At 34.5% G+C, this 12,973-nt stretch overlaps 1 protein-coding gene across 1 annotated transcript; it reads right to left on the reverse strand.

Moving 5' to 3' along the window:
• Positions 1 to 655: 655 nt before the first annotated feature.
• LOC111506393 (uncharacterized) lies at positions 656 to 6,916 on the reverse strand. The gene is made up of 3 exons (XM_023161449.2): positions 6,822 to 6,916; positions 3,112 to 3,452; positions 656 to 970 (listed from the first exon to the last, which is right to left on the reverse strand). The coding sequence occupies exons 1-3, from the start codon at positions 6,831 to 6,833 to the stop codon at positions 724 to 726; spliced, it is 600 nt and encodes a 199-aa protein (XP_023017217.2). The 5' UTR covers positions 6,834 to 6,916; the 3' UTR covers positions 656 to 723.
• Between the last annotated feature and the right edge of the window lie 6,057 nt (positions 6,917 to 12,973).

Here is a 12,973-nt window from a genome sequence, read left to right on the forward strand (position 1 = left end):
TATTGCACATCTACAACATAAAACACACCTACATACAAAATGTCAGCCTCCGAAAATGAAGGAGTACGGAGAAACAATGATGAAAAGATAATTTTCATATTCAAACGCGTCACATCTATCCCTAGGGGAGTGCCCCAGTAGTGTCTCTTTCTCCGTACTGGTAAGTCCTAGGAAGCTAAAATTTGGTATATAGGTGCTGCTTGCGTCTCAGATGCTCACTAAAACATAATTTTTGAATATTATAACTGGGGCGCCTCCGTGGGGGTAAAATAGGAGCGTTTACTTATAAAAATTACCTTTTCATCACTGTTTCTCCGTAAGGCTATATTTTTAGAGGCATTGGCACCCGTGCAAAGCTTGCGCGGTCGCTGTCAACCAATATCCAGAAACATTTTGAATAGATTAGGCATACCACTTCTCATAAAAATCACAATGTCACCATCTCAACCAATTCATCAAAATTATTGATTTATGATTGAATGAATAACCAGTGGTTTTTTTATCATCGTGGTTGGACCCATGGATGGTGTCTTCGTGAGGAAATACGTCATTGCCATTTTTTGAAATATTAAACCTCTAAAAAGTTTTAGTAAACCAAGCTTATTGCACACTACACTAATATATTGAATAACAATCCGGAAAATGGACTCCATAATATAGAGTGAAAGCTATTTAATAGTGTAGGTAACTTGTAGGATCACAATTCGTGGCTTATACTATAAATCACTTCTGTTGAGCTGCTGCTTCTGGGATCACAGCACTCTTGTAGGTAAGTTCATGCCCTTGTCCAGGAATAGCACTTCCTTGGGGGTGATATCCGAATTCATCTGCTGTGTATCTAACCTCGACAGGTATTCCTTCGGGAGAAGTGTAGCGATAGAACCCTTGGACAACCACTGGAGCTGTTTGGTCTCCTATAATTCGGACGACTCCTTGCTGTTCAGCAGCAATACCATTTTGCGTTTCAAATCTGTGAAAGTGGAACAAAAGAATTGATGAATGAATAATTTTGAGAAAATCTCATGTTTCCCTATTTATTTACCGAATAATTTGTCCACGCAAATCACAGAGTCTAATTATTTTTACAGTGACATAGGATTTCTATTCATATGAAGTCGTTGAAATCTTCATGTATCAAATTCTTATGCAATAATTACGTTTCGGAATATCATTTACAATATTTTTTAAATAATTGATAAGGGAACTAGTATTATCAGTTGAATGTCATCGAAGAAACGTTTACTGTTGTTGTATCCGATAATTCGTTTTGAGTATGTCACTAACAAGGAAGAAATTCTGACAAATATATCTATGAAAAGCAATTATTCTCTTCAAAACACAAAATGTACTGATTATGAAAGTCACATATACATGAAACAATGAAAAAGTGGAGGATTCAACCTGAAATTATTGAATACTCAGTAATAGGGTAGTGATATGCTGCAGAAAACTCAAAAATTGTCCATTATTTCTTATCACAAAGAAAATCTGGTGAACTTGCTGGCCATTCGAAAGATCGCCGTCTATTGATCCACCGATATTTGCCCGAGGTATTTTCAAAACAGATGTGCATGATAAAAAAATAGCTCTCTTGTGACTTCCATATTCCATGGGATGAAAAGTCCCGGGCCTAAGAAAAAAAACACTTTTTTTTGTGTTCAAAATTAGCTTCGTTGAGAGCCAAATCTGGCGAATACGGTGGATGTGGGAGCAATTCATTGTTCAATTCATCTAGTTTTGCATTGTTTTAATTGACATACGACTGGTGTTACTGCCCCATATGGACGTCCACTGCTTTCTGCATCATCGGTGTCTCTTCGACGTTTGAAGTCAGCAAACCAACGTTTAATTGTTGTTGTTGATGAAGCGAAGTTCTTATAACAGTTTTCAAGCTATTGCTGCGCTTGAACGGTATTTTTCCCATCAAGGAGCAGTCTAAACACGAAATTATATCTGATTCATTGTATTGAAAATAACAAAAGTAGTGTCAGTCAGCACAATAACTCGCAAACTTATGATTAGAATATCATCGAATTCCAACTGCTTACTTTTAAAGGTTAGTACTAACTGAAACAACGGTAAATGCAATAAGACTAGCGTTATCTATAAGACGCGGCTTCCCAGCTCATGTTATATCATCTACCATTCTTCAGTCATCACTACAATAGTCTACATCGATTATGGGGGATAGTATGTATTCGCCATCATCATACAATGCGGATATTGAACCATCATCCAACAATGAAAATGTTATTTATGGATAGATACGCGAGCGTTGGTTGCTTGGAAGAGAAAGCTCTAAGCTCCAACTATATGATACTCATGCCATAGTCAGAAATTTATTTCTGCGTTTCAAATGAACCTCATATTCATGAATATTTTATTTCAATAAAATATTGTTAGATACCTAACACTTGCCTTTTCAGATAATGAAACGATTGTTGAAGTCAATCAGCCAGATTTAAAATGTCAACCGTTTAGACGGATGTGCAAATATGTGTTTTTGGCACCATGACTAGCAGGATACAAAATAAATTTGACAATTGAATATATATCATTGATTAGAAACTCATTAGAGATTCCCAACAAATCAGAACAACATTTCAAGTCTTTATCTAGAAAACTCAAACATATTGTTGACATAATAACAAAACCAATAAATTCATTTTCCTTATACGCACGCAACCGAATAAATTTGCAAGGCAAAGTCTAAAAAACGAAGTATTACTCATCCAACACCAATACAAGTATCATCAGCTCTGCTAGGCTAAACCAAGAATTTATTGTTGGACTGAACTGTCTTCAAGGGACAAGCCTAAGTAGGAAAAGGCAATGACATCTCGTCTTAATGTTCGACAAAAGACTCAATCTACGGATATCACTCTGCTCATTACGCGTTCAAAAAGAGGTGATGAACCTCGTCCGTCTCCCAATATCCAAACTTTGCTTGATATAATGACCTTATTTTGGGAGCCTTTTTCATCATTGATTTCCATGGGTTGAGCCTTCTGTCACCTCCTCCTCCTACTCCATAATGTATGTTGAGTATCTTTGATGCTTTCCTAAATCTCCCACGAGAAACAAAATATTTTGATTGTGTGGCTAACTTACCCATATTTGTAGCTTCCGTCAGGTTGCGCATCGTTCACAAAACGGAGAATTCCGGCGTTTTTAGCATCTTGGTTATATTTTTGATAGTATTCATTATCGTAATAATTTTTGTTGTAGTAGTCTTTGTTATAATAATCGTTGTTGAAGTAGCTGCCCGAGTTGTACTTGTGGTAGTCGTTATTGTAGTAACCCGGTCGATTGTATCTGTTAGGTTGGTAGAACCTGGTGTTGTATGGATTAAACTGGTTCTGATGAAGTTGATTCGTGTAGTAGTCTTGAGGAGTCGTAACTGGTTCGTTTGTTGCGATTGCAATGGCTATCAAGCCAAAAAGAAGGAATGCCTGTAATTCAGTTGAAATATACAAAAAATCATAGAAGGATATGAGATTCTAATTAAATATTCTAGGAACTTTTTGATATGCTCCTTCATCCATGTATATGAAGAAGCATCTCATTGCAAAACGGATTGGAAAGATTTATTTATTTGTTTATATTTGTCACTATTATTCTGGTGAAAATCTTTTTTCCACAAATATTCAAATGGCAAACTCTCAAATTATTTGAATATTTATTGGGTAATCTTCAATGAGCAGTCCATTGAACGTAATTCTGTTGATACCTTTCACGTTTATCATAAAATTCTCATCAAACATAGTCTGTTACTGTTAGTTCCATAGAGGATATGAATTCTTGAATATTCAGCATTTTCATTGACTGATGAGGAGTGTATTTATCTGAAACCAATGGGCATTTTGAAATCACAAGCTTGTTTTTAGTAGGCTTGTACATTACTTTCTGACTACAATATCATACAAAATATGTTTTCGCTTTCTCTTATCTTTTCAACCTTTTCTACCTAGCACCTAATCTCCCTATCTAGTGTTTATCTCTCCAATCTATGTTTTTTCTTCGCGAATATACTTCTTCGGCTTTTTTTCCTATCCAATATCATGTTGATGATTCAGTTATTTCTCAATCGAATAACATATCCAATCCATGTAATTTGTTTCGCTTTCAAGCAATTTATATTTCTTTTATTCTTATAGTCTTTTAATTTCTTATCAGCTCTTCAGTTTCATTGGCTTTCTCTCCCTACTCTTCCATATAATGCCTGTAACAATTTTTTCCATTTTTTTCTCGGTTACCTTCAACATCCTCGCCTCAAATTTGTTCGTCGCTATTGTCCTTGACATACATTTTGATTCCACTGAAATTCCATATTTTCAGATTTCATTTATGGTTCCTTTTTTCATTTCTAAATTCTATTTCTTTTGTTTTCTTCTCAGATTTGTAAATTGTTTCCTTTATCTTGAATTTGCGGTGTGCTCCTCTCGTATATACTTAAGCTGACCTATTTTTTGTCAAGCCAGTATTTCTATGTCGGCAACAAATATTTTACATCACGAATAGTTTGTGTACAACATGAAAAAAAGTGAATCTTGTATAATTAACTATTCTTCTTTGTTTCCGAAGTATCACATACATGATTTTCACATTTCTAGAGATTCAAATCAAAAGCCAAAATAATTTCCAACTCATTCCCTTCCAAAATATAATTTTTGTAAACTATCATTAAAAGTGACATTTTTAATGGTTGTTAAGAGTATTAAAAGATGATATTCACAAAGTAGTGTGTTAAAAATACTTTTAATACTAGTAAATGTATTTTTAACACGATTTTTTTCGACCAAATAGCAATAAACAAAACATAATTTCAAAAGACCTTCTGAAACAGTGACCTGTATATTCCTGTGTTTCCGGGAGGTTCAGGAACTCAGCAATGGTAGAGGGCATTTTTCCAAACGTGTTTGTACCAACTGGGTTGGCACTGCATTTATAATTAGAGTATATCAGAAAAAAACGTTGATGATTGACAACAGAAGGATGTAATGCAACGTATTTATTAAAATAGTCAACGTTTTTTCCAACAATGCAAATAGAACGACTAATTTTCGTTTTTGTATTTGGAATTCAAACAATCAATAATTTATCCATTAATTTAACGTCTTCTATTAATAAATGGCACAGGTCTGCACGCCGGCAGGCTCCATATATTCCGAAAATAGTATCAACTTTTATCATCAAATATTTTTCATCTGGCGCCTCATTCATAAACCTCTGAACTTGTTCAAACGTAAGAGTTTTTGATTTTTCAGACCTATAACTTTTATTTTTCCGCTTTAAGAATGCTATTATCTTGGAATATTTTCTTGTATTAACACCATTTTTAAAGAGCGCACTCGACTTTATCATTGAAAACTTACTCCACAAAGTTGATGAGTTCCATATTTTTGATTTTTCTTATAAATAGGCTGAGAAGACTGTTTCCCGGAAATTTCCTTCGACGTTTTTAAGTCTACACCAGCTAAGAAAATTAGAATATGCGATGTCGTACTGCTGAGTCGATTTTTTTGGTAAAAATTCAGTTGAAGCAGCTCTCTTTGCAGCCTCTTCAATATCGTCATGAACACAGAATTCCTCACTATCGTTCTTCATTATGCAAGACATTAAACACCAGCAAGAACTTTAAATGTGACTTTAAATAAAATGGATACCTGTAAACAATACTGTTTGTTGTCTACCAGGTGATTCGGAGTCACCTGACATGGCTACTTCACAACAAATGCAAAACCATGAAAATAGTTAACTGACAAAAGATGTCAAAATCTGTTTTTATAGAAATATTGAATTCATCTATTTTAGTGTGAAAACAGGACAGTTGTACAAAAAACTTATGATATTTGTGTTGAAAGTAAGTTTTATTTTGTTCTCACACACCAAATAAAACCTTACTTTTAACACTCATATCATAAATAGCTAGTCGTTCATAATTGTTTGCCTTGAAGAGAACGCTGCGGTAACACCAGAACTGAAACAAATACTTTGCGCATTTCCTAACCAAGTTGGATGCCTTCAAAAGATGAAGTAGACTACTTCATCCCCTGAATTTATTCCTTGGATTTATTTTACGCCAGAGGCTTCAGTTATACATATCAATGGAACAAAACTCTTAATTTACAGTAAAGAGTATGAAACTACATGAAATTTTTCGCAAGATACTTCCATTGCAATTGAATTTCACAAAGATTAAATGAAATGATAACAAAATATTTGGTAGACTGATGGTGAATTTGGAATATTGTGAAATCTTAGTTTTTTTCTGTATCTGCAATATTCAGCATAAAAGTTATCAAGGAGGCCAATTTGTATATTTATACCTTATATTGTAAATACCAATGAAATAAAATTCTCAAAATCATTATCGTCAAATGATATTTCAATATTATTTAAAATAAAAGGATAACAAATAATTCCATAGTGAAATTTAAAATCAATTCAATATTTGCAGAAATATAGAAACCTTAATTTGATGATAGAATTTGAAGAAATAAATCAAAATACATGTTTCAAAAATCTTTCAAATATCTAAGCCTTCCCTGAAAAAGACCAAGACAAGAATACAAATGCATTATAGAATGAAATACAAATGCATTACAGAATGAAATTTCGGAACGAATATCTTTCAAAAATTTGTGTGTTCCAAGTTGAACGTGTTTCAACAAACGTTTGTAATTTTTTAATGTACTATTGCAATATTTGTCCAAAAAATATAATATTTAATTTTGAAAAACACGGCTACAGAACGTGAGTAATTTATTATGTATAATAATGAACAGACTTGACACAAAAATTAAGTAGACTTCACTCACCGTTTTGTACATATCGAGCGATACAGTTCACAAAGAACACAATACGTGTGATAATTTTGAACATGTGGAATCCTTTTATATTCTTACGATCGCCGATAACTCACTAAAAGATGATGGATTAAATACCACCAATTATACAGGAACAGCGAATAATTAGAATTTCAAATCAGTCAAATTAAAATTAAATATAAACTAAAGGAAGGAAGCTATGGTTCATTTTTTCTTCTTTTTGGCTTGAAATACATGAAAAAAAAATGTGCTAATCTCACAAATTCATTTGTTGGGTTATTCATTAGCAGTATTCCGGAAACAAAAGACGTGCCCTTATGCATACAGAAGTATTACTGTTCCTAGATGCTAGTCTTGGAATAAAGATTTCTATTTCTGATTGTAGGGCAGTAGATTCTATCTTGCCATTCATTAACTTCTACGAAAATAAAACAGATGCCTGATTTCTTCGTTTCTCTAATTACAATTCTGAAGAAATTAACTTCTAACGTTCAAGCCAGACTCGGATATACCTACATAGTAGATTTAATGGACTGACGCCTATCAGAAAACAACTACTTCCCTGGCTAATACCACGAAGGGCGTTGGATTATATCCGACAGGCATCAGTGCAGGAATCTTCACAGAAAATTTCCTGCATATGCAATTGGCAATACAACTGAAAGAGTCGACCCTCAATTTTGGAACAGACACACTTGCAGACCGGTTTCAGGCTCATTAGCTACTCATCAGTGCAAGATAGTGGCCATCATCGACCTAGTCAATGATATTCCACAATTGAAAATCAGAATTCTTTCAGAGTATTTCATTCCTCTTCCTGAGTTGGAGCGAACCACAAAATGTCACTCCATCTAGTGGACGAGGTAATAACTATCCGAAATTTCGGATATGCAGTTGGTTAGTACCTACTGTGTAGGTAAATCCGAGACTGGCTTGAAAGTTTAAAGTTTATTTCTTTAGATTTGTTTACTGCCAGTCTTCAAGCATAGCCCACTGGCTAATTAGAAATTAATTACAATTCCTTGGGGGATACGTTCCAATATTTGTGAAACTGAGGAATTTCAGAAATTTCATTTTTACTCTATCAATTGCAGATGCATATCGATCAAATATGCCATATTATGGAAATATATTCTAGTTTTGGACTCGCCAAACTGAAAAACAGAGAGGATAGGGCCAGTTTATTATGGAAATTCTTATAGTTCCTTATATAAACGTAAGTACGGTAAACTCAGTTTACAATGTGATTAATGTGGTAATTGAACGTCAGATGATGATCAAAATAGACTCCTAAATCCCGGATATTATCTGTTCTGTCCAATATAATGTTAACAATATGGTAATGAATTTTCAGTGTATTGAATTTTCGGCTTAATGTCACAATTTCACATTTAGATATATTCACATGGAGGAGGTTCTTGAGACCCCATTCTTATGATAAATCAATCTGGTTTTGCAAAATGATGCAGTCATCTGAACTGTTTATAGACGTGTAAAGTTTCAAATCATCGGCAAACTTTAATCTGTTTCAGGTTAACGAGTTGCACAAATCGTTAATTAATAATGAAAACAATAAGGGGTCAAGATAAGATCCTTGCGGAACTCCGCAAGTGGTTATGTACATATTTGAAGAGAAGCCATAATAGTATACATATTGATTGCGTCCGCTAAAATATAATTCCAAAAGTTGCAAATGAATTTTATTGAAACCCATGCAAGAAAGTTTACGAATGAGTAACTCATGGTTAATCCTATCGAATGCTTTAGAAAAGTCTGTGTACAACATTTCTACTTGCCTCTGTTGTGCAGAAAATCTCAAATATTTGTGGTGGGTTGGCCTAAATGGGTTAAGGTTCTATAACTTTTATATTCTTCTCTTCCAATTGGGTAAACTTGGCTGTATAACTTTTTTGATAATAAAGAATATATTAGACTACTACTATCGTAATCATTGTTGACGGCTATTTGTTTTATAAACTGATATTTTCAGAGAGTCTTTCACTAGAAACAAAGAAATTTTATCTGGACCTGAGGTCATCTTGTTTTTTAATTTCGATTCAGCTTCTAATATTTTCATCTCTGTTATTAGTTCTTCACTAATATCTATTGAACTATTATATTCGAAGTTGAAAACAACGTTATCTTCTTCGATATGAGGTAGTGAATAAACATTTTCAAAAAACGTACTGAATTGATTGTACACAATTGATTGTGGGTTGATTTCGCTCAGAATTTTTGTACTATTATTCTTATTATGAACGAATGTCGAGAAAGTTTTCGGACCAACTATCAAATTGTTCCCAATACTGTGTATACACGATGTATTTTTTTAAGACAAAATACAAGCACTACAGGAAAATCCTTGAAGCGGTCCAAGAGCGGTGCCTATGCGAAAGTAACGATTCACGTTGGATTTGAATCTCTGGTGATTAAATTAATTCGAGGAGGATCACTTCACATAAACACAGTTCTCCAAATGTCAGAGTTTTCAAACATTGGAGTTAGAGGTGTATTCAGTTGAACCTCAAAACGATGGACAGCCACAATTCGTCGCGTATTTCTGATATGTATCGCTCTTAGTGGAATCAAATACGCCAAGTCACGAACACCTCAAATTCTTCTCAATACTGTGTATATATGATGTTTCTCAGTCACTTGGCTATGCTTGAAGACTGGTAGTAAATAAATCTGAAGAAATGAACTCCACTGTCTCCTGTCGTATATAATCCAACGCCCATCGTGGTATTAGCCAGGGGAGTAGTTGTTTTCTGATAGGCGTCAGTCCATTCAACCTACTGTGTATATCTGTGTATATTTGAGACTGGCTTGAACGTTTAAAGTTCATTTCTTTAGATTTATATATGATGTGTATACTTCTTTGACAAAAATAAAATAAAAACAACAATAATAAAAATTAATTGGCGCTCCGAGGCGACTTCATTGATTCCAGTGGCGCATTTGCTTTTTTAGCTGCAGGAAAACCCGGAAAAACCTGCAGCACCACATCATCTGAAGATCTTAATCTAACAATGTCCTCTCTCTTATAAAACAAAATGTAGGGTGTCTCCAGAGGCTCCAATAAATTCAATGCATCGCCAGAACACTTCGTGATACGACTATCGTCAAATTTAAACTAGTCCGTTTCGTCTTTGACCAAGGCGTAATAATGACCAAATTCAACGCAAGAACTACAGTGAACAACGACTGCATGAATATTATAATAGTGGTCTGCTAGGGAATGTTCATCTATTTCGAACCTTCCAAAGAGTTTCTTGCTTCCGTTAGAGGTTAAGTCTTATTCGAAAATCATCAGTGTTATTATTAGATTGACTGGTGCCTCAGCTATACTTGTTTCCTTATAACAGTCAGTTAGTTTGGCGCATATTTGACAATACAGTCGAGCATCACCTGTTAAAAATTCCATTTTCAGATGATTTAACAATAAGCTTTGCACGGACTGGTTATTAGTCATATTAGGAAAAGCTAGATGAAGTTCCAGAAATTCACATAAGTTTTCGGTACTTCTTGGACATTTACCACAAAGTGAACAAGTGAGGATTTTTCCAGCAGAAGATTTACAAACACAAGACGAGATGGGCTGTACGGAATCATTCAGTCCAGAGCGGTCAGGAGTATTGATTTTGCTATTGTTTTGCTCATGAAAAGTATTCAACAAGAACCCCAAGAATTTGGAACAATCCTCTTGTTGTCCTAACGAGTATCTAGTGGACTTCAAAGGCTCCAGGAAACCGGTTGGAGGGAAAGATGATACCTTCTTACGAAACTGCAGCTGCATGAACAGGTGTTTGAGTTTGATGAATAAGTAGGAAATATTCCCGTTCTCGTTCATCATTAAAACTTCGTTCTTGAAATTCTTCGTCATGAACAACAATAGTTTTCCTGAGTTTACAGACAAAATAGATTCTTTGCGATCACTAGCGTTGAGGATGAAAATATCGGAGGAGCTTCTATGGCTACTTGTATTGAACGGTATGTATAAGAAAGAAAGATATCTACAAGCACAATTGTAGACTTACGAATTTGGTCCATAGAGGTTATTTCTATTAGTTGTCAAGTTAAGAAATATTTCCACTAGTTAGTTTTGATGAAGGGGTTTATCAAAATACCACTTTTTTTCAAATTCGGAATGTATTTTTGCGTTCTACAAGGTGTATTGAGATAGAAAAAAGGTTCACCCAGTGAAATAGGGTGTATATCCCCAATCCTACAACTTCCATCACTGAAAATAATAACTCAACAAACTCCGATGAATTAATAACAGTTTGGAATGATGTATATTCAATAATATATTGAACACTATTGAAATTTCATTCAGCAAATATATTCATAGTATTTCAACTTCATAATTGACAATTGTTTCAATTATAATCGTCTTATTTGTTCAGAATTATCGATAAACATATCCCTTTATTCAGATAAAAAAATTAGGCATGCCCCTGTTTGTAACCAAATATGTTGAATCAATATGTAGGTAGGTAGGTCTAAAGTCAGTGGGTCTATTCGACCCTCCACGGCAACCCGCAAGGGTTTATTGTGGCTCACACCTATTCACACTCGCCCAAATAAACCCAGCTTCTTAACGAAGCCGATTAGTTTGTATGGTGAGTGGTCTTTCAGGTCAGATGGTGAGAGTACAGATCTGCCGAACTCAAAGAACCTGATTCGGTCGCCAGCGGACCAAATATGTGCGATCTTCAATCACAGATTCTGTTGATATAACACAATTAATGAGCTATTAAATGCTGTTAAATTTGCTTTGAGCCTGCGGGGAAAAAATGTATGCATTTTTTATTTTTTCACGTCATAATTATATATTTTCAAGAATGGCACATTCCTCATAAAATGGATGGTGATCAACGTCATGAAGGGAGAATGAGAGATCACCAAAAAAACCTGTAAAACCCATACGGAGCCAGATGCATAAGGAAATACGTCATTTTTTACTTTTTGGTCAGCATAACTGATGAATGCCAATTTGGTTATGTCAGATCTCCAAGGAGTTCAAGTCTTCAAACTGTTATATATTTTTTTTTTCGTATCGAGCAAAGCAGCAATTTATAAGATTCCACAATCGCCAGAAACAATGCCCTGATATCCTAATCAGCAACCTAATACTCGAAAATTCAGAAGAAACTAAATTTTTGGTGTCACTATGGATTCATTCCTGAATTTGAGAAAACACTGTGAACTCCTATCTAGCAAATTCCTTGTGTTATCTATTCAGAAATATAACGAATTTCTTGACGAAACAACAACTACTTTCTTTAAATCACTCCCAGGTAGCATCCAGGCTGAGATATATGGCATATGCATGTGGGGTAACTCTACAATGGCATCTCAAGTATTTATAGTACAGAAATGAATTTTGAAGCATTTTTTCTTTTAGGAGTTTATTCAGACAATTTAAGGTTATGACTCTTGTAACTCTTCATATTTTTCAATTATCCTTATATATTTTCAAGAATAAAGATAAGTTCTTGCTGAACTCGAATGTTCATAATGTGAATACGAGGCAAAAATCAAATTTTCATATTCCTTTCACAAAATTGCATCTTCTTTTCACAAAATTTCATCAGACTCGCCATCTGTAATGTGAAAAATAATTTTTAATAAGCTGCCAAAATATATAAAGGGGTCACGCACCTTCAATGAATTCAGTAGGGAGCTGAAAATATTTTTAATTCAAGGATGTTTTTATAATTTGGCTGAATTTCTCCTTTTTTTATTGTATGACGTTTGTATGTATGTATTTTTACGATCGTTTGATACTTTTTACTTGTTGAAAAAGCGCTACGAGGCGCTACGAGGCGACTTCATTGAATTCAGTGGCGCATTCGCATTTTTACCTGCAGAAAAACCTGCAGCACCACATCATCTGAAGATCTTGATCTGCCAATGTCCTCTCTTCCATAAAACAAAATGTAGGGTGTCTCCAGAGGCTCCAATAAATTCAACCTCGCCGGAATACTTAGTAACACGACATCAAACTTTAACCAGTCCATTTCGTCATCGACCAATGCGTAATAATGACCAGAGTCAACGCCAGAACCACGGTGAACAATGACTACAACATGATTATAATTGCTGCTAGATTGAATTATTCATCTATTTCGAACCTTCGT

The sequence above is a fragment of the Leptinotarsa decemlineata genome, unplaced genomic scaffold (genome assembly GCF_025532065.1).
Source record: "Leptinotarsa decemlineata unplaced genomic scaffold, Ldec_3_MD MMD2_P_RNA_scaffold_5, whole genome shotgun sequence".
Classification (NCBI taxonomy): Eukaryota; Metazoa; Arthropoda; class Insecta; order Coleoptera; family Chrysomelidae; genus Leptinotarsa; species Leptinotarsa decemlineata.

Bases quoted from the DNA above. Each gene is read 5' to 3' on its own strand.
- LOC111506393 (XM_023161449.2), bottom strand. The intron at 971-3,111 runs GTAAGTTAGCCA...CCACTTTCACAG, and splicing joins GACGGAAGCTACAAATATGG to ATTTGAAACGCAAAATGGTA.